The 27,520-nt window shown below is 48.0% G+C and overlaps 1 protein-coding gene across 1 annotated transcript in view; it reads right to left on the bottom strand.

Moving 5' to 3' along the window:
* The window catches only part of LOC141052171 (uncharacterized), a 41,570-nt gene that overhangs the window by 4,999 nt on the left and 9,051 nt on the right, over window positions 1–27,520 (bottom strand). The window contains 9 exon segments of the mRNA XM_073549398.1: window positions 228–253; window positions 7,141–7,304; window positions 7,870–8,050; window positions 11,442–12,349; window positions 14,532–14,637; window positions 14,720–14,799; window positions 15,041–15,164; window positions 15,236–15,424; window positions 15,509–15,601. Of these exon segments, the coding sequence (XP_073405499.1) occupies window positions 228–253; window positions 7,141–7,304; window positions 7,870–8,050; window positions 11,442–12,349; window positions 14,532–14,637; window positions 14,720–14,799; window positions 15,041–15,164; window positions 15,236–15,424; window positions 15,509–15,601 (1,871 nt within the window).

Genomic DNA, 27,520 nt, shown 5'->3' with positions numbered 1-27,520 from the left:
TTCAAAATTGAACATGAGCATTTTGATCAGATTGTATAAAGCTGCTGCCACATCACGACATACCTCTCAGTGGGGTCCCTATTTTTTGGGCACCAACCACGACAATGCAGGGGGAGCGACCTGGGGCCCCACAGCACCCATGCTGCAAGGCTGAATGCCTAGGACCCCAGGCCACGCTGCACTGCCTCACACCAACAACACCAATTGAAAGGAGCTAGAAGACTCACCTTCCACTGTGAACGCCTCTTGTAATCTCCAGTTAAGAATGCCTGCACCAAATGAAAGGAGCGCTGGTACAAGTAAAAAAAAAAAATAGGAAGTGGGGACAACTATGCAATATGCCACTGCTGTAGAAAAAGACATGGACTGAGCGTGCACGGGTAAGGCGTTAGCTCAGCATGCTCGTGTCCTAATCGAGTATTTTCAGCGTGCTCCAAAAAAAAATGCTCAAGCCGCCACAGCTGCGGCTCCATGACTCATGCATGTACGACTGCCACAACACACGAGGGACTACCTGTTTGTGAGAATGTCCCAGTCGAGCAGCTGCGGCGACTCGAGCATTTTATTTTTGAGCACGCCGAGAATACTGGACAGGACATGAGCATGAGACACAACGCCATATCCAGGCCACTCGCCCATCACAGGAGATTGTCATACGCAATTACAAACATTGAGAGGAGTCATTACCTGGACGTCTACAGAATCCTGGGGGGCACTGACAATAGGGAGCGATGCTGGACCCCTGCAAACACTCACCCACTCCCCAGGAGGCTCCAGCTCACCGTGGATGAAGGACCTTTGATGATGTCACGATCATGTGACCAAGCATGGAATTACGTCACAACCCTCACTCTCCCCCCCCACATCCCATGTGATTGGTCACATGATCGAGTCCTCATAAAAGGTTCTCGATCCACTGAAGTCTGCAAGTCTCCATTTACATAAATGTTTGGGCGCGAATAGCGAGACCCCATGGTCCGTGCTCCCGGAGACTTAACCCCTTCATAACGGAGCCCTTTTCCGTTTTTGCGTTTGTTTTTCGCTCCCTTTCTTTGCAGAGCCATAACTTTTTTATTTTTCCGTCAGTATGACTGTGTGAGGGCTTATTTTTTGCGGGACAAGTTGTACTTTTGAATGACACCATTGGTTTTAGCATATCGTGCCCTGGAAAACAGGAACAAAATTCCATATGCGGTGAAATCTCTATATATAAAAATGAATGTATGTGTGTATCACCAACCAATCACGAAGCATCTTTCATTTCACCAGAGCTGTTCAAAAGAAGCTGAGCTGTGATTGGTTGCTATGAGCAACAGGTTTCCTGCAACCAATCACTAAGCATCTCTCATTTCACCAGAGCTGGTTAAAAGTAGCTGAGCTGTGATTGGTTGCTATGAGCAAGTTTTCCCACTTGACAACACCTCAGCAGATACTGACATGCTGGGAGAAATCTAGCATCCTCGGAAACATAAGCTCCAGCTATTGTCTGCCCCCCAGAAAGGAGCAGAGCACATGACAGAAATGTATTCCCCCTCCCTTTCCCATATACACATCACACATCCTCCATCCCATAGGCACATCTTCCCTCTTAAAGGGATCATTGGTATGGAAGTCAGAGGAAATTCATCCAGTGCTTTGGTTTTGACCCCAGGCCTCTCTTAAAGGGATCCCCAGTATGGAAGCTAGGACCGTTCCACTCAGCTCTGTGGTTCTGACCCCAGGGTCTCTTAAAGGGATCATTGGTATGGATGTTAGGGCAATTCCACTCTGCGCTTTGGTACTGACCCCAGGCTTTTCTTAAAGGGATCTCTGGTATGGAAGTCAGGGCAAATCCATCCAGCGATTTGGTTCTGACCCCAGGCTTCTCTTAAAGGGATCCCCAGTATGGAAGTCAGGGCACTCTTCCTGTATGGAAGTTAAGGCAAATCCCTCAGCGCTCTTATTCTGACCCCAGGGTTCTATTAAAGGAATCATTGGTATGCGTCAGGGTAAATCCACTCAGCGCTCTGATTCTTATCCCTGGCTCTCTTAAAGGGATCCCCGGTATGGAAGTTAGGGTAAATCCACTCAGCGCTCTGGTTCTGACCCAAGGCCCCTCTTAAAGGGATCCCCAGTATGGAAGTAAGGGCAAATCCACTCTGTGCTTTGGTACTGACCCCAGGCTTCTCTTAAAGTGATCTCCGGTCTGGAAGTTAGAGTAAATCCCTCAGTGCTCTTCTATTAAAGGGATCATTGGTATGGAAGTCAGGGCAAATCCACTCAGCGCTCTGGTTCTCACACCAGGCCTCTCTTAAAGAGATCCCCGCCCTGGTATGGAAATTAGGACCGTTCCACTTAGCGCTCTGGTTCTGACCCCAGGCTGACGGAATGATGTGGGATATTAGGGGTAGTAGTCCGGTGGCTCTGGCTGACGGGATGATGTGAGATATTAGTGGTAGTAGTCCGGTGGCTCTGGCTGACGGAATGATGTGGGATATTAGGGGTAGTAGTCCGGTGGCTCTTGCTGGTAGGATGATGTGGGATATTAGTGGTAGCAGTCCAGTGGCTCTGGCTGACGGGATGATGTGGGATATTAGTGGTAGTTGTCTGGTGGCTCTGGCTGATGGGATGATGTGGGATATTAGGGGTAGTGTGAGACTGGGTGGACTCCAGGGGTGAACCCTCAGGACCGCGACGACGAACCTCCCTCGGGCGAGCTGGCCAGGTGTACCACCCCCTATACAGGGAGCGTTTGGGGCAGGCCCAGGGGAGACTATCGCCGTGGAAGCTAATACCTGGGGACAGCCGGAGCGGGACACAGGCGGGAGCCGGACTGGAAGGCAGAAAGGAGATGGCGGCGACCACAGGGGAGACTGCTGTAGATGACACGGGTGGAGGCAGGAACGGACTAATAGGAAAGACACTGGAGCAGGCGGACACAGGCTGGGACGGACGGGACCTGGAAGGGAACACAAGGAGATCACAAGCGGAGAAATGACAGAGAACCAGGAAGGGTACTGGGCGCTTATAGGACAGGAGGAACGCAGGAGAGCGTGGACCCGAAATCAAGCGTGAACCACAAATGATAATCAGGCCCTGAGCATGGGGCGAGACTGCCTGATATAGGGCATGCTGCAGGACTTCCGGGTCAGGGTCCCCCAGGATCATGGAGGCCAAGGGATAGGGCGGCTCAGTCTGGGGGAGGCGTGCCGTAGTGTATGGCACGAGGTGCGCATGTGCACCCGACGGGGGACAGAGGCCAGCCGCAGGATCGGAAGTGGGGAAGATTAGTGACGCGTGCCTGCTGTGGGGGCACGCAGGGAGAGAGGAAAGCGTCAGGGAGCCCTGGATGGCGCGGTGATGAGAGAGGCGACAGGAGCTGCAGGCGCCGTGACCGTGGAGGCAGCGGGAGCCTAAGCAGCTGTGTCCGTAGCATCGGCCGCCGTGACAGCGGGGAGTGTGGGAGCTGCGAAACAGGCGGTAGGCGTGACAGTACCCCCCGCCTTACGCCCCCTCTTCTTAAGACCGGAAAGGAATTTTGCTAAAATTCGAGGAGCCTGGATGTTCTCCGGGGCTCCCAAGATCTTTCCTCAGGGCCAAAACCCTTCTAATCAATTAGGAAGAGGGTCTTACCTCTAGATCTTTTCATAGCGAGAATGTCTTTAACTTCAAAGACATCCTGTGCGGACACAGGCGGAGGCGAGCGACCAGTAGAAGGATGAAATTGGTTAAGTATGACAGGCTTCAGGAGGAAACATGGAAGGAATTAGGAATTCGTAGTGAGGCGGGGAGTTTTAACTTGTAGGCAACATCATTGATACAAGCTAAGACTTCAAAAGGCCCTATGTACCGAGGACATAGTTTATACGAGGGTAGCTTAAGGCGGACAAATCTTGAAGACAGCCATACTTTATCCCCAGGATGGTACAATGGGAAATCTAGGAGTTTCTTGTCGGCATGTATCTTGATCCTGCCTTGAGCGCGTTCAAGTGCGGTTTTGGTCTCCTGCCAGACCCTGGAGAACTCCTCGGTCAGAAGATCGGCCGCCGGGCCACCCGAGACAGGGGGTACCAGCAGAGGAACACCAGAATGTTGCCCGTAGACAATAAAGAAGGGTGACTTGGAAGAGGATTCACTGGTGTTTGTTGTTGTAGGTGAATTCGGCCCAAGGGAGCAGGCTGGACCAATTGTTTTGGTGGGCGTTGGAGAAATGCTGGAGATAAGTCACAAGGATCTGATTCATACGGTCCGCTTGACCGTTAGTTTGGGGATGGTAGGCAGAGGAGAAGTCCAACGTCACTTCCATCATTTTGCATAGGGCTCTCCAAAACCGCTAGGTGAACTGAACCCTTCTGTCCGAAACGATGTGCTTGGGGAAGCCGTGAATCCGAAAAACATGGGAGATGAAAATTCTCGCCAACTCGGGAGCAGAGGGTAAACCAGGCAGAGCAATGAAATGGGCCATCTTGGAAAATCGATCCACCACGACCAAGATGACAGTGTGGCCTGAAGACCGAGGCAGATCAGTAATAAAGTCCATTGTGACATGTTGCCAGGGGGCCGAAGGAATCGGAAGCAGGTGCAAGAGACCAGAGGGTAGATGCCGATGTACTTTGTTTTTGGCACACGACAGACAAGAAGCGATAAAGCTTCGGACATCTTGAGGAAGAGATAGCCACCAATAGAAATGAGAGATGAGAAGGAGAGTTTTCTTGAGGCCAATATGGCCGGCTAGCTTGGAGGCATGGCCCCAGTGTAAAACTCGCTTCCTTTCGCTTTCTTGCACAAAGGTCTTACCCGGCGGCAACGAAGTCAAATTAACGGGGGCGACCACGATGACTTTGCTAGGATCCACAATGTGCAATGGCTCCTCCTCGTTATCGGTGACCAGAAAGGACCTGGATAAAGCATCTGCTTTGAGATTCTTATCACCGGGACAGAAATGAAGCTCAAAATCGAACCGGAGAAAGAATAGCGACCGCCTGGCTTGCCGGGGATTAAGTCTTTGTGCTGACTGGATGTATGCCAGGTTCTTGTGGTCGGTGTAGATTTTAAATGGATGCACAGCTCCCTCCAGAAGATACCGCCACTCTTGCAAGGCTAATTTGATGGTGAGCAGCTCCCTGTCACCGATGGCATAGTTTCTCTCCGTGGTGGAGAACATTTTAGAGAAGAAACTGCAAGTGACTAGTCGACCGGAGGAGAATCTCTGAGAAAGAACCGCCCCGGCTCCGATAGTAGAAGCATCCACCTCAAGGATAAAGGGCTTGTTAATCTCAGAGCGATGGAGTACGGGAGCTGTAGCGAAGGCTTGTCTCAAGGTTCAGAAGGCGTTTTCGGCTTCTGGAGACCAGAGCTGAGGGTTAGCTCCCTTACGGGTCAGGGCGGAGATAGGAGCCGTCAAAGTAGAGAAGTGTGGGATAAACTGCCTGTAGTAATTAGAGAAAGCAAGGAATCGCTGGATCGCCTTAATTCCCTGGGGATGCGGCCAGCTGAGTACGGCGGACACTTTTCCAGGGTCCATACGTAGACCAGAGTCTTAAATGATGTAACCCAAGAACAGCAGGGAGGACTGTTCGAAGGCGCATTTCTCAAGCTTGGCATAAAGATGATGCTCTCTCAAACGTAGTAAGACTTGGCGGACATCTTTTCTGTGGGTAGACAGGTCCGAGGAGAACACTAGAATGTCGTCCAAATACACCACTACACAGGAGTAGAGAAGATCTCGGAACACATCGTTGACGAATTCCTGGAACACTGCAGGAGCATTGCACAAGCCGAAGGGCATGACCAAATACTCATAGTGGCCGTCACGGGTGTTGAAAACGGTCTTCCACTCGTCTCCGGAGCGAAAACGGATCAGATTATAGGCCCCCCGGAGATCCAATTTTGTGAAGATCCGTGCTCCCCGCAGACGGTCGAACAGCTCCGGAATGAGGGGAAGCAGATATTTGTTTTTAATGGTGATATCATTGAGACCCTGGTAGTCAATGCAGAGACGGAGGGATCCATCCTTTTTCTTGACGAAAAAGAAACCTGCTCCTGCAGGCGAAGACGACTTGCGAATAAAGCCTCTGGCCAGATTTTCTTGGATATATTCGGTCATGGCCTGGGTCTCGGAGGGGCACAGTGGATAGATCCGACCTTGGGGTGGAGTAGAGCCAGGGACAAGGTCGATTGGGCAATCATAGGGGCGATGCGGAGGTAGGACCTCCGCCTCCCTCTTGTTAAAGATGTCCGAGAAAACCCAATAGGCCGAAGGTAAATCTGTAGAGACTGAGGTTGCACGCGAGGAGTTCTTTGGCTGGACGGAAAGCAGACATTTGTCTTGACAAGACTGTCCCCAACGCAGGATATCACCAGAGCGCCAGTCTAGGGTAGGCTCGTGGGTTCTTAAGAGGATGGCATGCGATAATGAGGGCAGCACGTAGAAGACTATCTTCTCCCGGTGCAAGGCTCCAATCTGGAGTTCCACCTCTTCGGTGACCAGAGTAACGGACTCCCGCAAGGGTTGGCCGCCGACCGAAGCAATCTGCTGAGGGGTCTCCAGGGATCTGACAGGGATACGAAGTCTCTTAACCGCCTCGAACTGAATAAAGTTGCCAGCTGCACCCGAATCTATGTAAGCCCACTCAGAAGAATGTTTGGGACCTAGGTGCAAAAGGACGGAAAGGGTAAAGGGTAGAGAGGAATCACAGATACCTAGGGAGGCCTCTCTTACCTGTCCTAGGCGGAGGCATTTCCCGGGCGAATAGGACAGGAGCAAAGGAAGTGGGATGCACTCCCACAATAGAAGCAGAGCCTCTGTTCGACCCTCTCTCTCCGGCACTCCTTCACCGGCTTGAGATGATCCACTTGCATGGGTTCCGGTGCAGGGGCTGCAGAGGCTGACACTGGGCGAGAGCGGGGCGGACTACGGGTAGCCGGAAGAGGGCGAGGAAGTCTCCTCTCTCTAGCTGCCTCTCGGGATCGCTCCTGAAAGCGCAGGTCGATGCGGGTAGCCAGGGAGATCAGGTCCTCCAGGGAAGTAGGGGTATCCCGACCCGCCAACTCATCCTTGATTCGACCAGATAGTCCTCGCCAAAAAGCTCCTACCAAGGCCTCATTGTTCCAACCCAACTCTGAGGACAGGGTGCGGAACCGAATGGCGTACTGACCTACCGAGAGCGTGCTCTGGTGAAGATTAAAAAGCGCTTCAGTAGTAGAGGCCAGGTGGCCCGGTTCGTCAAACACCTTACGAAAGGTGTCCAGAAAAAAGGAGAGTTGGGAGACTATGGGGTCATCTCGTTCCCAGAGAGGGTTCACCCAAGCTAAGGCCTCTCCCTCTAAGTGAGACACGACAAAGGCCACCTTGGCCCGGTCAGTGGGGTACTGCTGTGGCAACAGCTCGAAGTGTAGCTGGCATTGATTTAGGAACCCCCTACACAATTTGGGTTCGCCACTATACCATGGGGGTTTCGCCAAACGGGGTAGTGGGTGCAGGGTCGCAGCCTGGGCTGGGGCAGAGGCCACAGTCTGGAGGGCCAGGAGGCGATTATCCACTGAGGCCATGTAATTTAGAATATGGGCCCGAGTGTCACGCTGCTGGGCGAGCTCCTGTTGGAGACCAGCCATCTGGGGAGCACTTGCGGGATCGGAGGCCTGTAAGGATGACAGACGGGATTCCATAGATTTGAGGAAGGACATTATCCTCGTCTGATTCTCCCGTAAGAACAGAAGTTCCTTTTGGGTTGGGGTCGAAGTACCAGCGGGGTCCATGGCCTGATTATTCTGTGAGACTGGGTGGACTCCAGGGGTGAAAACTCAGGACCGCGACGACGAACCTCCCTCGGGCGAGCTGGCCAGGGCAGGGGCAGGCCCAGGGGAGACTATCGCCGTGGAAGCTGATACTTGGGGACAGCCGGAGAGGGACACAGGTTGGAGCCGGACTGGAGGGCAGAAAGGAGATGGCGGCGACCATAGGGGAGACTGCTGTAGACCCAAGAGCGGAGGTAGACGACACGGGTGGAGTCAGGAACAGACAATAGGAAAGACACTGGAGCAGGCGGACACAGACTGGGACGGACGGGACCTGAAAAGGAACACAAGGAGGTCACAAGCGGAGAAATGACAGAGAACCAGGAAGGGTAGAGGGTGCTTATAGGAAAGGAGGAACACAGGAGAGCGTGGACCCGAAATCAAGTGTGAACCACAAATGATAATCAGGCCCTGAGCATGGGGCGAGACTGCCTCATATAGGGCATGCTGCAGGACTTCCGGGTCAGGGTCCCCCAGGATCATGGAGGCCAAGGGATAGGGCGGCTCAGTCTGGGGGAGGCGTGCCGTAGTGTAAGGCACGAGGTGCGCATGTGCACCCAACGGGGGACAGAGGCTGGCCGCAGGACCGGAAGTGGGGAAGATGAGTGACGGGCGCCTGCTGTGGGGGCACGCAGGGAGAGAGGAGAGCGTCAGGGAGCCCTGGACGGTGCGGTGATGAGATGATGAGAGAGGCGGCAGGAGCTGCAGGCACCGTGAACGCGGAGGCAGCGGGAGCCGAAGCAGTGGCCGCCGTGACAGCGGGGAGAGTGGGAGCTGCGGAACAGACGGTAGGCGTGACAGGTAGTAGTCCGGTGGCTCTGGCTGAGGGGATGATGTGGGATATTAGGGGTAGTAGTCTGGCGGCTCTGACGGGATGATGTGGGATATTAGTGGTAGTAGTCCGGTGGCTCTGGCTGACGGGATGATGTGGGATATTAGTGGTAGTTGTCCGGTGGCCTTGGCTGACAGGATGATGTGGGATATTAGGGATAGTAGTCCGGTGGCTTTGATTGGATGATGTGGGATATTAGTGGTAGTAGTCCGGTGGCTCTGGCTGACGGGATGATGTGGGATATTAGTGGTAGTTGTCCGGTGGCCTTGGCTGACAGGATGATGTGGGATATTAGGGATAGTAGTCCGGTGGCTTTGATTGGATGATGTGGGATATTAGGGGTAGTAGTCTGGCGGCTCTGACGGGATGATGTGGGATATTAGTGGTAGTAGTCCGGTGGCTCTGGCTGACGGGATGATGTGGGATATTAGTGGTAGTTGTCCGGTGGCCTTGGCTGACAGGATGATGTGGGATATTAGGGATAGTAGTCCGGTGGCTTTGATTGGATGATGTGGGATATTAGGGGTAGTAGTCCGGTGGCTCTGGCTGATGGGACGATGAGGAGTAATAGTCCGGTGGCCTTGGCTGAGGGGATGATGTGGGATATTAGGGGTAGTAGTCCAATGGCTCTGGCTGATTGGATGATGTGGGATATTAGGGGTAGTAGTCCGGTAGCTTTGACGGGATGATGTGGGATATTAGGCGTAGTAGTCCAGCGGCTTTGACGGGATGATGTGGGATATTAGTGGTAGTTCTCCGGTGGCTCTGGCTGACGGGACGATGTGGGATATTAGGGGTAGTAGTCCGGTGGCCTTGGCTGACGGGATGATGTGGGATATTAGTGGTAGTAGTCCGGTGGCTCTGGCTGACAGGATGATGCGGGATATTAGGGATAGTAGTCCGGTGGCTTTGATTGGATGATGTGGGATATTAGGGGTAGTAGTCCGGTGGCTCTGGCTGATGGGACGATGAGGAGTAATAGTCCGGTGGCCTTGGCTGAGGGGATGATGTGGGATATTAGGGGTAGTAGTCCGGTGGCTCTGGCTGATGGGACGATGAGGAGTAATAGTCCAGTGGCCTTGGCTGATAGGATGATGTGGGATATTAGGGGTAGTAGTCCAGTAGCTCTGGCTGAAGGATGATGTGGGATATTATAGTGAATGCGGAGTGGGCGGGGCTCTACACTCAGCTTTATATATATATATAATTATTATAATTTGTTAAAACTAACCGTAGTTAGTTACTATGCCTGGGCAGCGCCGGGCTCTTCAGCTAGTTGCAAATAAAGTGCAATTCCACAGTTGTTTTTTTTTTTTTACCATGTTCACCAAAGGCGAAAGCTGACTTGCCATTATGATTCTCCAGGTCATTACGAGTTTATAGACACCAAACATGTTTAGGTTCCTTTTTATGTAAGTGGTGAAAAAAATCCAAAGTTTAAAAAAAAAAAAAAAAAAAAAAAATTGCGCCATTTTCCGATACCCGTAGCATCTCCATTATTCATGATCTGGGGCTGGGTGAGGGCTTATTTTTTTGCGTGCCGAGCTGACATTTTTGATTATACCATTTTGGGGCAGATATGAGCTTTTGATCGCCCGTTATTGCATTTTAATGTAATGTTGCTGCAACCAAAAAAACGTAATTCTGGCGTTTTGACTTTTTTTATCGTTACGCCTTTTAGCGATCGGGTTAATCCTCTACTTTAATTGATAGATCAGGCGATTCTGAACACAGCAATGCCAAATATGTGTGTTTGTTTGATTTTCTTTTTTTTTTATTTTGAATGGGGCGAAAGGAGGGTGATTTGCTCTCTCTCTCTCTATATATATTAATATCTTTAACTTTTTTTTTACTTTGGCATGCTTCAATAATATCCATGGGAGACTAGAATACGTCATAACCCGATCGGCTCTGCTACATACAGGCAATGATCAGATTCTCTGTATGTAGCAGAATGGTTGACTTGCTATGAGCACTGACCATCGGATGGCGCTCATAGCAATCCAGCAGTGACAACCATAGAGGGCGGCTGGAGACCTCTGGATGTCATGCCGACCCATCGGTGACCCACAATCAGGTGACGGGGTCACCAATGGGTGGGATTTTCGGCGCACTTGCCAGAAGTACGCGTTAAATGCTGCTGTCTGAGTTTCACAGTGGCGTTTAACGAATTAATAGCTGCGTATGGATCACAATTCCACCCGCGGCTGTTGCGGGCTCATGTCAGCTGTTCAAAACAGTTGACGTGCTGGAAAAGATGTGGGCTCAGCGACGGAGCCCATGTCAAAGGGGAAGACACGACATGTGCTGTACTAGGGGTTAAGGAGGCATTCACATGTGGCCTTTGAGTTATGCAAATTTAAAAAAAAAAGCTGCATTTTAACCCATTAGATTAATGTTTTTATGACACATTGTAATTTATATTAGTGATACATTTAGTTTCGATACGTATTGATTATATCAGAAATTAAAATATAAATTAAAAAAAATGAGCAAGTTAAATAAATAACATTTCTCTTCTTCGGTTTTACATTTGCCGCTTCTGTATAACATCCTATTGTTTTATAAGGCTGGGTTCATACTGCGCTAATGCAGTCTGTTCCACGCATAGAGTTGACGGACCACGTTAACGCTACTGCATAACGTGATCGCATTATGCTATACACAGCCCCGCCCCAGAGCACGAGTATATCATTAACAAAAAAACTGAAAATAAAGATTAAACAACAACCACAAGACGGATTTCATCACCAGGTATCATTGTAATCAGTATAACAGTGCCGACCTGACACTGAAGGTTACTGAGCACAATCCTGCTGACAGGGGCACATTAAGACGAGGGGATGACCCCTTCACATTTCAAATCTGCAACACACATTAGTGCACGCTGTGGATGTTTTCTGCAGTGAGGGCATGACATTCGCAAAAGTCTCCTACACCGCCCTGTTACTGTCAATAGATGGAAAATCTGCGCGTTTCCACCCAGTAGGACCGTACCCTTCCCGGTAAAGCATTTCCCACGTTCCGGTCACGTCTGTTCCTCCGTGTGCAGTCTCTGATGTAGAACCAGCTGTTTCTTGTTTGTATAGGATTTCTCACATTCTGAACATGAGAACGGCCTCTCTCCTGTGTGAATCCTCTGATGGACCACAAGACTGAATTTCCGGTTGAAGGTTTTCCCACACTCCAGACATGAGAACGGCCTCTCTCCGGTGTGAATTCTCTGATGTCCAACTAGAACTGATTTCATGGCAAATTTCTTGCCGCAGTCCATACACGAGTACGGCTTCTCCCCGGAGTGAGTTCTTTGATGTCTGACAAGATCTGATCTGCGGGTGAAACATTTCCCACAATCAGAACACAGATACGGCCTCTCCCCGGTGTGAATTTTTAGATGGTCGTATAGATTGGATTTGTATGAAAAACATTTTTTGCATTCGGGGCAAGAAAATTGTCTCTTATCCCTGTGATCTGTGTTCTGCGACAACAAATTTAATTTCTTTCTGCAATACTCCCTGTATTCAGACCATGGGAAGGGTTTAGGAACCTGGGACTGATCTGATGAAGGTTCTGCGTGAGGAATGGAATCATCAGACAGGAGATCTATGCTGTCGAGGGCTGAAGGTAACCTGGACATAACAAGGTGGTCTCCATACGGATCTTGTGGGATATTGTTATTTTCTGCATCGCGATCTAAATATGGAAGGAGATGTTCCTCTGAATCTCTGGAGCCGCTGTCTCCTGGAAAGAAAAAAAACAGATTATTTTATGTTTTGTAGGATTTCAGTCTCAGGTAGTAGGCAGCGTTCACACAGGTATGCAGTTTCTTTGTCCAAGAATGCAGATTTATTCAAGTTCATAAATTTTTTCCAACAAAACAGATAAAGTCTTTTGGTATAAGGCAAAGCAAAATAGTCCATACAATGGTAGGCTCAGCCCTTCACAATATCGTAGAAGAATAGAGCATGGCACTCTAGTACTCATGCCCCAGTAGGATCCCAGTAGGATTGTAACAGTCATAATCTCATTCTCACTGAGGTCTCTCCAGCTCCCACAGAGCCCAGGTCCCAGGGATGTTTCCACCCCTACACACAGACCCAAATACCAGAGGTGAGGTCTCTCCAGCTCCCACAGAGCCCAGGTCCCAGGGATGTTTCCACCCCTACACACAGACCCAAATACCAGAGGTGAGGTCTCTCCAGCTCCCACAGAGCCCAGGTCCCAGGGATGTTTCCACCCCTACACACAGACCCAAATACCAGAGGTGAGGTCTCTCCAGCTCCCACAGAGCTCAGGTCCCAGGGATGTTTCCACCCCTACACACAGACCCAAATACCAGAGGTGAGTTCTCTCCAGCTCCCACAGAGCCCAGGTCCCAGGGATGTTTCCACCCCTACACACAGACCCAAATACCAGAGGTGAGGTCTCTCCAGCTCCCACAGAGCCCAGGTCCCAGGGATGTTTCCACCCCTACACACAGACCCAAATACCAGAGGTGTTTGCACCTCCACTCCCAGACAAGGAATGAGCAGCTCAGCTGCCGATCTAAACCAGCGGCTCCTCCTGGATCGGAGGGTGGGAATGACTAGTTCTGCCCGTCTCATCTAATAATTCCTAACAACCCTGGACCCATACATTGGTCTTATTAACCCTCTCGGCGCCTCCTGTCCAGGATTCTGCCAGCTGCTTGCCTACGGTTTTTACCAAGACCGTGCTACCCCATGCAGCACACGTAGTATCTCCGGCCTGGTTGTGGACATACTAGGTAAATAACACCAACCGTCCTTTTTTCACTGGTCGCTTTATTCCTGAAATATCGTTTATGGTTCTTCAGTTGTAACACATGAGCTGACGTCTGCCTCTCTGAATCATGCAGTGATAGCGACTGTCAGTTTCTCTATGTTTTCCTATGAGCGTCTAGATGTGAGTCTCGCAGGGATGTCTGGAGAGACGGACGCCCAGCCACACAGCCACCGCTGCAGTATTTGGAGGACAGAGTGTGACAGAACCAGGACTGATCGTTTGGGAATAAGGAGCCCAGTAAGTACCGTATTTTACGGATTAGAAGACGCACTTTTTTTCCCCCTAAATTTGGGGGGGAAATGGGAGTGCGTCTTATAATGTGTATATACCTTACCGGTACCGTTGCTGCAGGTTGGGATGAGGGGGTGCCCGGCGGTGCTGCTGGGGTGTCCAGCAGTGCTGCTGAGGAACTCTGCCGACATTTTGTGAAAGGCCAGAACCCCTGCTGTTCTGTGGTTTCCTGTGCGGTAGACTCCGGGAAAATGGCCGCCGGGGGGCGGCATATGCGCAGATGGAGATCTTGGCATCAAGATCTCGGGAGATGAGATTTCAACACTGAGATCTCATCTCCCGAGATCTTGATGCCGAGATCTCCATCGCGCATGCGCCGCCTCCCCCCCCCCCCCAGCGGCCATTTTCCCGGAGTCCACGGTACAGGAAACCAAAGGCTCTAGCCTTTCACAAAATGTCGGAAGAGCCCCTGCAGTACCGCTGGAGACCTCCGCAGCACCGCCGCAGACCCCAGCAGCGGCGCACTGCACACCACACACCCCCTCATCCCACCCTGTGGCCTGCAGCATCACCCCACTCCTGCCTCCTCCAGCAGCGACCCTGGTTCTCCGCAGTCACCACCCCCGGTAAGCAATAGTAATAAGACGCATGGATTATAAGAAGCACCACCATTTTAATTAAAAAAAAAAAAAAAAAGTTCTATTTTTCGCCTCAAAATTTGTGGTACGTCTTATAATCCGGAGGGTCTTATAATCCGAAAAATATGGTAAATTACTATCGGTATCACTTACCTGAAGACGTTAGAAAAAAAACAAGACATTTATACTTGGAGGTTCCTTTAAGATTAATACTTATCTATTCCCCTCAATAGTATATCTTCTTCACTCACCGATGCTGATGGCATTAGGAGTTTCCTTCTCCTCCGGATCAGAGGAATCAGCCCCATCATCCTCCTGATCGGGGTCTTCCACTTTGACAATAATCAGATCATCGGTCTATAAAATGAAATAGAAGGTGTTTAATATCATGTAATACGATGTGTCCTCATGGCTCTTTATCCTCCTCTCATCCTTCTACCTGATGATGCTCTGACGCGTCGTGGTTTCCATCCTGTGGACTGCGGCATTGGCCGGGTGAATTGCTTTTACTGGATCCACCTGTGAGATGCAGACACAAACAGTGAATTCCAATGTGATCACCTACTGAGAAGGATCCGGCAGATTCCTCCAAAATACTGCAGTCAGATATCTTGGCTTTATTGTGGCTGCAAAAGCCCACCTTGACCCCGCGACTCATTAACTGAACTTATATCATTGAATGACCCCCCAGCCGGGACCAGAATCGATTTTGTGAAAGTTTCCTAATTACTCTTTACTACCAATGGCATTCTCCTCTTACCCGGTGGTGTGAGGGGCCGGGGGTCCTCCATCAGGACGTCCTTGTACTGGTCCTTGTGTCCTTCCATATACTCCCACTCCTCCATGGAGAGATAGATGGTGACGTCCTCACACCTCACAGGGACCTGACAACACAACGATCTCGTCATCACCCAGACACATTATATATGGTCCCGGTGTTCCCAGCAACGCTCACCTCTCCGGTCACCACTTGCAGGATCTTATTGATGAGCTCCATGATCTGCAGCTCCTTGCTCCTCCCATGTATTAGGGTGGAGGGTGGAGGGACCATCATGGGGATTTGGCTCTTGCTCCATCCTCCTGATACTCGCCATTGGGAACTGGAGGTCACAGACTCATCTGTTTTTTTCACTACCGTGTAATCCTGTATGCGGCGAGATGCACGGATAAATGTCACTACAGCCTATCATCTTAAGAACCGTTATGGCATATAACGCCCAGCCCTCACCTCTCCGGTCAGCAGGTAGATGATCTCCAGGGTGAGGCTTAAGATCCGCTCAGCCAGTTTATCTCTGTCCTTGTCCATCTTTGATTGGTCAATAAAAGATGATTATCAAGTGGAGAAAGATCCCAGGAACCTGAAGAGAAAAAAATAGAAGCACAGACTATAGATTGCTACTTGAACGCACCCGAAGGAGGAGGCACTGACCCGTCACAGGACATATTCACTCGGATCTTCAGCTAAAATGCTCCTAGTCTTTAATGAATGCTTCAGCCCTGTTCGAGTCCTCGGCTTCCAGATCCTGGCCCCGTTCTGTAATAATGTCCCCATCCTGGCCTCTTCCTGTAATAATGTCCCCGTCCTGGCCTCTTCCTTTAATAATGTCCCCCGTCCTGGCCCAGGTTTGTAATAATATCCCTGTCCGAGCCCCATTCTGTAATAATGTCCCTGTCCTAGCCCCGTTCTACAATAATGTCCCCTATCCTAGCCCATTTCTGTAATAATGTTCTTATCCTGGTCTCTTCCTGTAATAACGTCCCCGTCCTGGCCCCTTTTTGCAATAATGTCCCCCGTCCTGGCCCCTTTCTGTAATAATGTCCTCCATCCTGGCCCTGTTTTATAATAATGTCCCCGTCCTAGCCCCGTTCTGTAGTAATATCCCCATTCTGTCCTCTTCCTGTAATAATGTCCCCCATCCCGGCCCCTTTCTGTAATAATGCCCCCATCCTAGCCCCATTCTGTAGTAATGTCCTCGTCCTAGCCCCGTTCTGTAATAATGTCCCTATCCTGGCCCCGTTCTGTAATAATGTCCCCTATCCTGGCCCATTTCTGTAATAATGTCCCCCGTCCTGGCCCCTTTCTGTAATAATGTCCCCCGTCCTGGCTCCGTTCTGTAATAATGTCCCCATCCTGGCCCCTTTCTGTAATAATGTCCCCGTCCTGGCCCCTTTCTGTAATAACGTCCTTGTCCTGGCCTCTTCCTGTAATAATGTCCCCGTCCTGGCCCCTTTTTGTAATAATGTTGCCCGTCCTGGGCTGTTATATAATGTCCCCGTCCTAGCCCCATTTTGTAATAATATCCCCGTTCTGGCCTCTTCCTGTAATAATGTCCCCCATCCCGGCTCCTTTCTGTAATAATGTCCCCGTCCTAGCCCCATTCTGTAATAATGTCCTCGTCCTAGCCCTGTTCTGTAATAATGTCCCTGTCCTAGCCCCGTTCTGTAATAATGTCCCTATCCTGGCCTGTTATGAATGGAAAACCGAGGAGGAAAAAAAGACAACAAGCGAAGTCTCAAAACCAGAGAAGTTGGTAACTATGCAGATTGCAGATCCCTGAACTTAACCGCACAACTAGCAGCAGTCGTGGAGCGTTCCTACGTTGGTCCTAGATGCCTCGTCACAACCGGAGAACTACATAAGCCTAAAGCAGGAAAAGAGGAAAACTAACTGCCCCAGAGCAGACCCCAAAGGAAAGACAGCCCCCCACATGTATTGACGGTGAAACAAGATGAAATTACAAACAAAGGCAGGAAAATAGGCTGAGCAAACGATGGGGCCCGGCTAACTAAAAAGGACAGAAAAGGAAAGACACTGTCTGCAATCTGACAAAAAAAACCTACAAAAATATTGTCCAACACTTCTGATAGCAAAATTAACCCTGAAGTCACTAGACTTCTACACCTATATCAGCACTCTGAAATATTCTGAGACAGAGCAAAAAAGAGGCCAATCTAATAAGGGACAAAAAGCAGATTGGCAAATACTGATTAATAGGAGTGGAAATTCAGTATAGCCCCAGCAGAGGCAGGCTGATTACACAACAAACTGAATTGACCAACAAGCGCAAGTGTGAACATTAGCAAAAAACAAACTTAACTTGAGAAGACTGGAAGAGAGCTGAAGTCCAGGACCTGAGAAGCAGACTGAATCACCAGCACCCGAATAGGGCGTCGGCTGTCTTATATCCAGTCTGATACTCCAGAGATCCAATCGTTATCTTCCTCATCAGGTGGCGGATCACTACCACTTAAACCAACAGCACTACCTCCTGTCACCACCAGAGGGAGAACGGAAGGGGAACTCTCAACTGGTGGAGCACAAAATGAGTTCATGACACTGGCCTCTTCCTGTAATAATGTCCTTGCCTGGCCCCTTTCTGTAATAATGTCCCCCGTCCTGGCCCCTTTCTGTAATAATGTTCCCGTCCTGGCCCCTTTCTGTAATAATGTCCCCCGTCCTGGCCCCGTTCTGTAATAATGTCCTCGTCCTGGCCCCTTTCTGTAATAATGTCCTTGGTCCTGGCCCCTTTCTGTAATAATGTCCCCCGTCCTGTAATAATGTCCCCCGTCCTGGCCCCGTTCTGTAATAATGTCCTCGTCCTGGCCCCGTTCTGTAATAATGTCCTTGGTCCTGGCATCTTTCTGTAATAATGCCCCCGTCTTGGCCCCGTTCTGTAATAATGTCACTGACTCCCTGTCCTGGCCCTCTTCTGTAACAATGTCTCCCAATCTGACTCCTTTCTGTAATAATCTCCCTCTCCTGGCCCCTTTCTGTAATAGTGTTCCCATTGATAGGAACTGAAGGAGTTAAATTGAGTTCTGTCTATGTTGCATTCTCTTGTTTAAAACCTTATCTGTTCTTCGAGGAGATGTCTCAGACATCTCCCTTGTGAACCAAGGTCAAATACCTCTGCTTTTTCGCCTAAGTGACTTTCTTTGTAGAAAACAAGTTGTAAAATCATTTGTACTGCGCATGTCTGTAAATGTTTAAATTCTTTACTATAAAAGACGGAAGCCTAACTGATAAGCCAGAGGCGTCTTGGCAGGCATCCCGAGTGGTATTATACAGCTGGTGTCTGTGTAGTTCTTCTCGACGGAGCTGATTTAATTAGAGACATATGATGCTTCACACCTAAGAACATCGGTCCTTCAGATGAAAGAGTAATCTGAGGGATCCCGACAGTTTCCTGGCGCCCGAAACAGGGACCTGATATAGGCACCTCTCCAAGACTACCCGATCTACAGACCACTCCAGTTACTGATGAAATTGTGAACAGCAGACCTAAACACCTGGCCAGGTAAGAGATCAATTTTTCTCTTCTCTGCTCTTCATAATCTATCATTATAACTAAGGTCCGTATAAAGGGGAATCTAGTAGAGGAGGGGGCCGTAAAATCAGGTCCATATAAGAACTCTGAGGAAATCGGGTGTGACACGCATATGTAATTTCTGCTCGAATGAGAGGTTACTGTAGGTTCTGTGTGTGCACAGCTATTTTTAGAAAAAGAGCTGATGCAAATCAAAATGGGAGAGGTCTGACATTACGGAATATAAGGCTGGGTGAACAGTTCATACTGCGCAGCCCGGACGGACAAGTTTTTCACAATAGACGGTTCCGCACTAGGAATAGAGGAGGTTGTTGAATGGCTACTTTGATTTGAAAGGTTGTGGAAAGTAGAAAAATAAGCTGCACAGTAGGTATTCGTTCAAAGAGTGGTGATATTGCCTAACTGGGTCATGTGACAGCGTCCTTTCGGGGAGGTCACCGCCTAAGCTTAAATCAACACCCTTTACGAATAAACCTTGTGACAGATAAGAGTGTGACCGAATGAGCACAGGACCGTGAAATGAGCCTGTGACAGGATATGACTGAAGAACCCCAGTAGATGGACACTTTATTTACAATCCTGTGTGTTGTGGGAGTATTTCTGTTCGGATGCTACATAGCATATAAGTACACGAAACACGTAGTACACCGAGGAACAGACACTCCAATTAGCCTGTTAGCACCTTAGGAAGAAGGTAACGAGGTATAGTAGAGCCTAGTCTTGAGCTTACCCAATACACCACCTAAGGCAGGGGACTAACAGGAAGACAACAAGAGAGACAGGATAAGAATAAAAGATAAGATGGGGAACAGTCAGGGAAAGACACCTGAAGAAGGAAATCGGTTATGTGATATAATTGAGGATAGATATGGAAGTAGTGCAGCAAAGAACCTGGAAAAAGTATTAATCAAATCCAAAGTGCAAGATAGGCAGGCTGTGTGAATCCTTGTATATATGTCTATGAGAACCTCTGAATAAGATGAGAGATGAGTAATTGAGTATAAAAAAAAAAAAAAAATCAGTGAATGAGCACGTATGAATGAATCATCACACATCGTTTTTGTGTCAAGAGATTTGTGACCTTTCTAGTTGTGGTGGAATCCCGGACAGATGCGTTATAGATATCTCAAATCTACATCTGAGACTGAATGAATTGAGTAATGATATAGTTCGTGTTATATGTGGCATTACATTGTAAAGTTTCCTGAATGCATTTGGCCAGAAAAAGGGCAAGGCATGGTTAATCTCATTATACAGTTATCTGCCCTTACAGTGAAATCCCGTGATTTTGAGTTTCTTTGTAGAAATTGATTTTGATAAGTCTAAAGAACTACAGAATTCTGTGAAGGACGACGCTGCATTCTGACGGGAGGGGTGAAGGATGGCGTTGCGTAGTTTTTCTTCTCCCTTCGCTCTTATCTCTGCTGAGTGTGAGCTGTGCTCAAAATTCTCTGTAATTCTATCCGTAAGGAACACGCTGAAAGATTTGTGCATTTTAAAGCAACAGTACTTAATTGAAGATTGGAAGTTAAAAGTAAGATATGGTGCCTAATTTAGAAGGGAATTGTAAGTGATTGCTTGGTCATTAATGTGTTTGAACCTGCTTCTAGTTGTGTGATTGATTTGTATAGCAAATTGTGTCAAATTACAAAAGACAGAGAAGGAAGGAAGCAGTAAAACAAGTGGGACAAATATTGAAAAAGGCAAAAATACCAGAGTGTGAATGTTTGGATGTACAAAAAGGCACAGACAAGGGAAGAAAATAGCAAGTGAATAAATGATGCTTGAGAATGTGCAGCAGTATGGAAGGTGTATTATGAATGTTTGATTGACAAAGTGTAACCAGAGACCCAGACAAAACAGATGGACTTGTAAACACTGTGGTCAGACTCAGACAAATCCAGACTGAATAGCTACTTGTGTGACCTGTGCTACTGACCTAAGAGAATTGCACTAAATCCTATCCAGACAAGATCATAAGAAGCTGACATAATAGTGTGGATAGTGGGTAGTGGGGACATTGGCCCTTGAGGAGTAAGCTGACAGTAGACATCAGACGGCCAACCCCATCAGGACCTAGAAGTGTGACTAGAATAAGAAAGATACAGGTGTATTATCCCTGGAGCCCCTCTGACCAGCTAGCTTTGCTGAAGCAGCTGCCTGCCCCTGAAGACCAACCATTCCCGTTTTACAGACACATAAAGGAAGTACAGCAGACATATAAGTGTACCTGGGCAGACCTAGAGAGGTTGATGAGTTTAAAGGCAGGTGACGCACTAGATCATATAATTAAGACACACACAGATGTGACAAAGAATCAGGCTTGGGGCATGGATGATAAATCTGCACGATCTGGGGAGACGTACTGTGAGTCACTAAGACAATGGGCTGCAGTGGAACAATCAGAGCAGTCTGTACTCCTGACTAATGTGACACAGCAAAGAGGAGAGAGAGTAGAGATATACCTTGGACGGTTACAGCTGAAATGGGCAGACATGGGGTACATTTGCATAAACCCACTTGATGTTAGAATACTGGTGAATGCATTCATTGACGGTATGAACAAAGACTTACGAGACGCAGTACAGACAGCCAGACCTGAATGGAGACATGTAGATCCGAAAGACCTCCTTAAGGTAGCTAAAGAAATTGAGCAAACAAGGACAATAAGACAACCTATCATGTATGCTGGAGCACAAGGAAAAAAGTGGAGACGTAATAGGGAAGGCATGTGAGATGACACTGACGTTTCTTTTGACAATCTATTCCCCACATGACATCCATGCCATACTCCTACAAGTTCAACCAAAACATCTGTCTATGGCCAGACAGCTCCGACTTGAGTGTGCTCTACTAATTCCTGAGTATGTCACTCCTCAAAAGATGTAACGTTCTGAATCCAGCCACCCTCCTGCCTATGGATTCAGAAAAGGGGGAATTGGTGACCGTATTGGCAAGTGAGGAAGGATACTTTGACATGACGCATGAACATGTCTGCATAGGACTGATGAGTCAGGAGACAGTTGGGTTTGCACACATTCATGAAAAACCTGTTCCTAATGCAGACTTTGAGTTTCTTTTTTGTGGATGGCCCCAGATACCACCAGGATGGACGATTCTACACTGGATATGCAGTAGTATCCTCACATGAGGTAATCCGAGCGGAACCACTCTCTCCTCACATGTCGGCGCAGGAGGCAGAGTTGAAGGCACTCACTGAGGCGTGTAGACCCGCTGCAGGTAAAGTCGCTAATATTTTCACAGATTCGAAGCCCATTAAAAATGCAGAGCTGGTGAAACAATTGATGGAGGCATTGATGTTACCAGTCCAGGTTTGCATTGTCAAGGTAAAAGCACACACAAAGGTGACTCCGTGGAGGTAGAGGGCAATAGAAGGGCGAACGAGGCTGCTAAAATAGCACAAGGCGGCCTAGAGAGAGCAGTGGACGGTGGCGGGGAGTCAGCGTATTCCAGCCACATTGGGTCTAGATGTCCTGAAATCCCTCCAGCAAAAGGCTGCCCAAACAGAGAAGGTACACCGAGGGAGACTGGGAGCTGAGCTGATGAACTCAAATGGAGTATGGGAGAATAAGGATAAAATGTGCCCACCAAAGTCCCTGTTCCCAATCATGGCGCAAGCAGCACATGGCCCCAATCACACCTCAAAAAGTCACATGTGTGCCATGGTAGATGCCTTCTGGATCGCTCCTGGCTTCAGTTGCGCAGCCGCGAAACTTGTACAATCATGCCTCATCTGTGCACAGCACAACCCAGGTAAAACAGTAAAAGTCCCTAAGAAAGCGACACCTAGGCCTCTCTACCCGTTTCAGAGACGGCAGATTGACGACATACAGCTACCAAGGTAGGAGTGTATGCAAATATCCTAGTATGTGTAGATCTCTTCTCTGGATGGCCAGAGGCCTACCCGGTGAAAACGGCTACAGCTCGAGCTACTGCAAAGAAACTGGTGATGGAACTAGTACCACGATTCGGTGTCCCTGAAACAATTGAATCAGACAGAGGTACACACTTTACTGCTGAGGTAATGCAAAATGTAATGCAAATGATAGGTGTAGAACAAGCATTTCATACACCCTACCACCCACAGAGTTCAGGGAAGGTAGAAAGAATGAACGGGACACTGAAATTGAAAATACAGAAAACCATGGAGCAGACCCATAGACCATGGCCAGAGTGTCTCCCATTAGCATTATTCTCAGTAAGGTACACACCCACGGGGAAAGCTAAACTGTCACCCTTCGAGATACTGTTTGGAAGACCACCGAACACAGGGTTGTACTACCCACAGGTCTTAACACTCAATGTGGATAATTTGACAAGTTATGTAATCCAGTTGCAAAAGCATTTAACTCAAATGCATTCTCTAGTTTTCTCTTCCACTCCAGATCCAGATAGTGTGGAAGGAACTCACTGTCTACAACCTGGTGATTACGTATATGTCAAGAAACACTCCAGAAAGACCCTTGAACCCCGATATCAAGGACCTTACCAAGTACTCCTAACAACGCCTACTTCTGTTAAGTTGGAAGGACGACCAACCTGGATCCACGCATCGCATTGCAAACTAGCCACAGGAATTAACAAAGCATAAGAGTGCATAATGTTTTGGTTTGGTTTTGTTGCATTATCTGTAATAATGGTAGCTGCGTGGGACAATCTAAATTCTCCAATGTCCTTGAATAATAAGTTTATACAACATCATGAAAAAATACTAAATGATTGGTCAAATCATTTGCTGGATCTGCACACATTCAGCAGTATCAGCCACTAGTATTCCGTTCCTTGTTATTCCTGTGCCACCCGAGGAATTATTTGCCTGGACCAGTTGTTCTGATACACTTGCTAATAATGCCACAAATAATGTGAAGTTATGGAACACAACTGTTGGAATACCTATTGTGGGATGGGTAGGATACCCTTGGTGGCAGGGTAATCTTTCAGGAAGTAATACATACCTTCAATATCTGGCATATAAAGGGGGGGCTTGGGTACCCAGGAATAGAACTCGATTAACCTACCTGGGGCAAATTCCAATGTATGGCCTACAAGTTAGTTTTAATGTAACTTCCCACTCTACTGATGTCTTCAAACCAATACTGCTAGAAAGAAGGTTGCATAATACGTCCTGGGAGTATTCCAATTTATTTCCCCAGGGCAATAATGAAACTTGTTTTAATATTTCAGGTAATATACCTTGCAACGAGTCATCTGGATATGAGAAAGGAACTCCCACCTGTGGAAATTCCGATGTAGGGTAGTGTAGCCCTTTAGGACAACTTCCAAATTGGTGTATGCTTCAGAATGTATCTGCGTTCATAGATTTAGTTCATAGACTGGTACTACAACATTCAGCCCTATGGGACCTACCTAGTGACATGTACTGGGTATGTGGAGACAATGCATATAAATGGTTGCCAGTAGGGGTAAAAGGTGCTTGTACTCTGGGTCATTTGACTCCAGCTACCTTTGTTATTCCGAATGACCAGTTGAATACTCAGAGCATACCTAAACACACGTTGTACAAAAGAGCTGCTGACAATACACCTCGCCTCTCTGGGAGACCACATATAGTGCAGATGAGTGTGGCCAATAAAATTGTCAGCTCTATTTTTATTTATCCTATGATTACTCAAATGTGGGATAAATTAGTCAGGGCTACAGATTACTTAGATGACCAAATATGGGATATATTGGATATATTGAACACCACCGTTGCTGTCCAAAATCAGCTTATTATAGTCACTAATCAGCATACCATAGTATTAGATTATTTAACTGCAGCGCAAGGAGGTATGTGTCAAGTCATCGGACCCGCTTGCTGTCATTATAGAGATCCCAACAGTAGTTTAAAGTTAAGATCAAAAATAGAGGATGTTCAAAAACTTAGAGATCAGTACGATAAAGACAATGATCGTACTAAGGATAGTTGGTGGTCAGATACATTCTCCTTTCTTAATCCAGCTAATTGGTTTAAGGGTATTGGAGGCTGGATAACTGGGATTATACTAAGTCTATTACGTATTGTTGTTTGTATCTTCGTAATATATGTGCTATTGAAACTTGTTTTTTGGTGTATCTCTGTATGCAAGAAAAGATGTAGAAATAGATAAGGAAGTTTGACTGTAAACAACAAGAATTTAACTATTATTCCTTTGAGTCCTAGATTGACATCTCATTTCTGGCATGAAGGAGCGTACTCTTGCAATGATGGACGTGGCTTCAGTATCTGGGGGATGGAGAAGGTAGAAGACCTGTCTCCCTTGGGCAACCCGTCGGCCTGGGATAGTACCTGGTGAACGAGCCACTATCCGCTGTTGTTGCAGGATCCAGTGTTCCAGATTGTGGAAAATGAAGATGTCAAAGGGGGGAATGATAGGAACTGAAGGAGTTAAATTGAGTTCTGTCTATGTTGCATTCTCTTGTTTAAAACCTTATCTGTTCTTCGAGGAGATGTCTCAGACATCTCCCTTGTGAACCAAGGTCAAATACCTCTGCTTTTTCGCCTAAGTGACTTTCTTTGTAGAAAACAAGTTGTAAAATCATTTGTACTGCGCATGTCTGTAAATGTTTAAATTCTTTACTATAAAAGACGGAAGCCTAACTGATAAGCCAGAGGCGTCTTGGCAGGCATCCCGAGTGGTATTATACAGCTGGTGTCTGTGTAGTTCTTCTCGACGGAGCTGATTTAATTAGAGACATATGATGCTTCACACCTAAGAACATCGGTCCTTCAGATGAAAGAGTAATCTGAGGGATCCCGACACCATTGTTGCCCCATAAAGTCATCGCACCCTATATTCGAACTGTGACACACATCTGATGCAGACTTGCGGTGGTTTGTAGATTTCTCCGTGTGGCGTGATTGTGCGCCTTATGTGAATCAACCCATACAAAAACTGGAAGAACAAGTGCCCATCACACCACGATTTCACACTGGTCGCCGGTCACTGACTACATGAATCACATCAAGCAATGGATGTCCAATGTAATCACAGTAGCTGCAGGACACTACTGACCACTAGGCCCTCAGGACAGGAGGCGGCACACTCCCCATGGCAGGCGATGTGACGGCATCTCACAGCTCAGGCAGCAGCGGAGGATTCTTCTGCGTCGCCGCCCACGGCCAAGTGAAGGGAAAGACACCGGCAGTGATACAGAGCGTTGCTAGGAGACCTGGAGACGCCGGGTGGAGAGGAGGGGGGACTACGGAAGCCGAGGCTGTATATATAAGCCTAGTAGGAAAACGCGAGGCAGGCACGTGATGCTGCAGGGCGAGTGCTGCTGAGGTGATGAGGAAAGGCGGGAAACACCAGGAGGTCGTCACGGAGGGAGATAGCAGACGGGTAGTGACAGGGCTGCACATGTAATGTAGGGGCGGTCATCATGTAACCCCTCCACCACCTCAGACCACCCGGGAAGTCAGCAGTCAACCTCTTTAACCACCACCCGGGATGGCTGCGGAATATGTTGGCGCTATATAAAGATTATTATTATTATCCTTATTGCCACCCCAGATCACCAGGACAACTATATTTAACCCTTTCACCACCGTAGATCACCAGCAACATTGATAATTCAATCGCTTTCACCACCCCAGACCACAAGGGACATTAACCCCTTTCACTACCAGGGACGCTGATATTTATTTTTTTCAGACCACCAGGGACATCAATATTTAATCTGTTTCACCACCTCCGAACGCTAGGGACGTTGATAATCGTTTTGCTGCCCCCAGACCTCCAGGGACATCAATATTTAACCCTTTCACCACTCCAAACAACCAGGGATATTGATATTTAACTTTTTTCACCACCTCAAACCACCAGGGATGTTGATATTTAACCTCTTGCACATACCCAAAGCACCAGGAACATCAATATATAACATATTTCACCACCCCACCAGGACGTTTATATTTAACCTTTTCGCTACCACCAAACCACCAGGGATGTTGATATTTAACCTCTTGCACATACCCAAAGCACCAGGAACATCAATATATAACATATTTCACCACCCCACCAGGACGTTTATATTTAACCTTTTCGCTACCACCAGGGATGTTAATATTTAATCTTTTAAAAAACCCAGACCACCAAGGACGTTAATATCCTTTTTCACGACCCCAGACCACCAGGGACGTTGATATTCAACCTTTCTCACGACCCCAGACCACCAGGGACGTTGATATTCAACCTTTCTCACGACCCCAGACCACCAGGGACGTTGATATTCAACCTTTTTCACGCCCCCAGACCACCAGGGACATTGATATTAAACCTCTTTCACCCCCCAGACCAAGAGGGGTGTTGATATTTAGCTTCTTTTACCACACCAGACCACTAGGAAAGCCAATATTTCACCAACCCCAGACCACCAGGGATGTCAATTTTTAACCCTTTGATCATCCCAGACCACAAGGAAGTTCTGTATTTAACCTTTTCACCACCACAGACCACAAGGGACATTATTTATAACCTTTTCACTGCCCCAGACCACCAGGGATATCAATATTTAAACCTTTCATCACGCCAAACCACCAGGGACATTGATATTTAACCTCTTTCAATACCACAGACCACCAGGGACATTGATGTTTAAGCTTTTCAATACCTCCGACCACCAGGGACGTGGATATTTAACCTTTTCAATTCTCCAGACTATCAGGGACACTGATATTTAACCTCTTACACAACCCCAGACCGCGAGGGACATCGATATATAACCCTTTTCACCACCAGAGACATTGATATTTAACTTTTTCGCTACCCCAGACCAAAAGGAACATTGATATTTAACCTCTTTCTCCATCCCAGACCACCAGGGACGTTGATATTTAGCCTTTTACACCACCTCAGACCACCAGGGACATTGATATTTAAGCTTTTCAA

This window comes from Dendrobates tinctorius, unplaced genomic scaffold (genome assembly GCF_039654945.1).
Source record: "Dendrobates tinctorius isolate UK_male_01 unplaced genomic scaffold, ASM3965494v1 ptg000158l, whole genome shotgun sequence".
Lineage (NCBI taxonomy): Eukaryota > Metazoa > Chordata > Amphibia > Anura > Dendrobatidae > Dendrobates > Dendrobates tinctorius.
The sequence above is the reverse complement of the archived record's forward strand: the minus strand, read 5'-3'. Positions and strand labels throughout refer to the sequence as shown.